Source organism: Penaeus vannamei, chromosome 39 (assembly GCF_042767895.1).
Source record: "Penaeus vannamei isolate JL-2024 chromosome 39, ASM4276789v1, whole genome shotgun sequence".
Classification (NCBI taxonomy): Eukaryota; Metazoa; Arthropoda; class Malacostraca; order Decapoda; family Penaeidae; genus Penaeus; species Penaeus vannamei.
The window spans coordinates 28,285,496-28,288,782 of record NC_091587.1 but is presented as its reverse complement, the minus strand read 5'-3'; the positions used below and the strand labels follow the sequence as shown (position 1 = coordinate 28,288,782).

Here is a 3,287-nt window from a genome sequence, read left to right as displayed (position 1 = left end):
TCATTGCTGAGAAATATTTATAAGCCTCATCTTAATAGCCAAAGGATTATAGAATGGTTTGGGTTGTTTAATTATATCCATTATTTATTGATACATGCTTAACCATTACCTCAGTGTTGGTTTTTATCTTAATTTGTGTTTTTAAATATCTGATTGCACAGACAACAAGTACCAAGCATTTTAAAACTCACACGTTTCTTTACCATTTCCATTGCCAGGCTTGCGCGCCATCGACTTGATGCAGGCACTTTTGGGACCATGGGGGTGGGTCTGGGCTTTGCCATTGCCGCAGCCCTCTATGCACGAGACCACGCCCCAGGCCAGAGGGTCGTGTGTGTTGAGGGTGACTCGGCATTTGGATTCAGCGGCATGGAGTTGGAGACCATTTATAGATACAACCTCCCCATCGTCGTTATTATCATCAATAATAATGGTGAGTGTCATGAATGTTTTTGGAAAGTGCTTTGTAGAATGGGTTTACTTGGTGGAGGTCTGTTTTTTGTGCTTGATGTGCACTGTTTACCGTCATATATGATTGGGAGAATCCATTTTTGAGTTTATGAATGTAATTTTGTCCTTTTTGAAATAGTTCAGGTTGACATTGTGTAATATAGTGATGTTTTTTTATCACACTGATCTTACACTCTTCCCATTAAGGTATCTATGGAGGCCTAGACAAGGAACTCTTCCAGGACATCCGCGATGGAGTGGATGTCACCCTCGCAACGCCACCTACCTCACTGCTGCCAAGTGCACGTTATGAACGCATGGCCTCAATCTTTGATGAATCAGGACACCTCTGCACCACTATCCCGGAGCTGGAGTCTGCTGTCAACCTGTCTCTCGCCGAAACCCAAAAACCGTCACTCATTAATGTGCTGATCAACCCCATGGCACAACGCAAGGCTCAGGACTTCGATTGGCTCACTCGGTCAAAGATTTGAGCAAAGACACGTTATTCCAACTTTTTTATGAATTATTCCGCAAGAAATGCAATGAACAGTTTGATACAGCATCTTCACCAGAATGAAGGGCAGTAATGTAATGTGAATTACTCATTTCACATTCTAAAATTATTCATTCTTATTTATCCTCATTCTCCCAAAAGGGGGAGTATGAACAAATGGTATTAAAGTATTAGGATACACATAATAGTAAAATATTAATCATCATCAGAGTTACTTGGAGAATATGAGTTACATGCCTTGCATATTACCATTATTAATTTTTATACAGATTTGTCATCAATAATTTTTCATCTTTCTTTTCCTACGGACAAAGAGATTTTATTGATAATGTAGAATATGCTTCAGAACCAATGTATTAGCTTTAGTGTAAGAAGATTCTATAATATAGTTGTATAGTTTTATGAATTATTATTTTCAGATTTTATTGTTCGTATTAAAAGTGAACCGAGCATACAATCTTTCATATTCCTTTAGTTTTTGAAAATTGGGTAATTGATATATGAATTATATGTGGACCCCTCGAAAAGAGATAAATAGAGGGTGCAGTGGCTGAGGGGTTTGAGCACTGGACTCAAAGACTCTAATGACAATCTTCAGTTTGAGAGTTCGAGTCTCAGACCGCGTTGTTCCCCCAGGCGAGGAACAACTCAAATGCTTACGGCCCACATCTAATATGTGGCTGGGGATAGCAAGAGCATGCAACGGTAAAATCCCTGCTTCACCCTTTATGCTGGATGATACATTGCAAATGAGACTTAGCGCAGGGCAGACCAGTTGGTGGAAGCGTATTTGAATGACCAACCCTACTAGAGAATGAAGAAGAAAAGTGACATAAAAAACTGTGTTGAAATCAATGTATTTCTGTTGAATTTAAAGAATATTAGATGAATGAGGATGCGATGAACTTCATGCATATTATTATTTGATCCCACTTCATAAACGCAAAAAACGAATGACGTAATAGTGATTCCAGATGAAAAGCTTCGAAGGGATTTTGTAACATAAGCTAAAGGATTTTGTTTTGTGGATTTCTGTCATCTCTCTCTCACTCTCAGTGTATGAATGTGTGTGTGTGTGTCTGTATATATATGTATATATATATATATATATATATATATATATATATATATATATATATATATATATATATATATATATATATATATACACACACACAGACATATATCTATCTATCTATCTATCTATATACATATGTATATATATAATATATATATAAAAATAGATAGATAGATAGATAGATAGATATATACACACACACATATATGTGTGTATATATATATATATATATATATATATATATATATATATATATATATACATATATATATACATATATATATATTTATATATATATATACATACATATATATATATATATACATACATATATATATATATATATACATATATATATATATATATATATATATATATATATATATATATATATATAAATAGATAGATAGGTAGATAGATTGATATACACCCACACGCACACACACACCCACATATATATGTGTGTGTATATATATATATATATATATATATATATATATATATATATATATATATATATATATAGCCACAAAGATAAATGAAAATAAATATACATATATATAATGTATCTATAAAACACACACACACACACACACACACACACACACACACGTACATACATACATACATACATACATACATACATACATACATACATACATACATACATACATACATACATACATACATACATACATACATACATACATATATATATATATAAATATATATATATATATATATATATATATATATATATATATATATATATATATATATAAACATACTGAGAGGAAATCATGCTCAGATGCGTGACGTGTTCCTTCTTGCAAGAATCAGGTCAACATTGAAGTTCAATAATGTAGCTTCAGAAGTTCCGGAATAAATAGAGAAAGAGGAAAGAAAACTTTAAAGGAAGAATTGGAGGAGCATGCTTTTGGGAAAAAAATAAACAGGGAAACCATATTTTTTTATTTTTTTTATTTACGGTTCTCTGTCTGTGTGTCTGTCTCTCTCTCCTTCTCTCTCTCTCTCTCTCTCTCTCTCTCTCTCTCTGCCTGTCTCTCTCTCTCTCTCTCTCTCTCTCTCTCTCTCTCTCTCTCTCTTCTCTCTCTCTCTCCCTCGCCCCCCCCCTCTCTCTCTCTTTCTCTCTCCTTCTCTCTCACTCTTTTTACCTCTCTCTCGCTCACCCCCCACTCACTCACTCTCTCTCTCTCTCTCTCTCTCTCTCTCTCTCTCTCT

At 34.0% G+C, this 3,287-nt stretch overlaps 1 protein-coding gene across 3 annotated transcripts in view; it reads left to right on the top strand.

The window, feature by feature from the left end:
- Hacl (2-hydroxyacyl-CoA lyase) overlaps positions 1 to 1,419 on the top strand; it is a 24,619-nt gene extending 23,200 nt beyond the window's left edge. For all 3 annotated transcript variants that reach the window (XM_070117074.1, XM_027382996.2, XM_070117073.1), the window contains exons 11-12: positions 219 to 433; positions 658 to 1,419. In XM_070117074.1, coding sequence (XP_069973175.1) covers positions 219 to 433; positions 658 to 944 — 502 coding nt within the window. In that variant the 3' untranslated portion in view covers positions 945 to 1,419. The remainder of the gene's footprint in view (positions 1 to 218; positions 434 to 657) is intronic.
- The last annotated feature ends 1,868 nt before the right edge of the window (positions 1,420 to 3,287 follow it).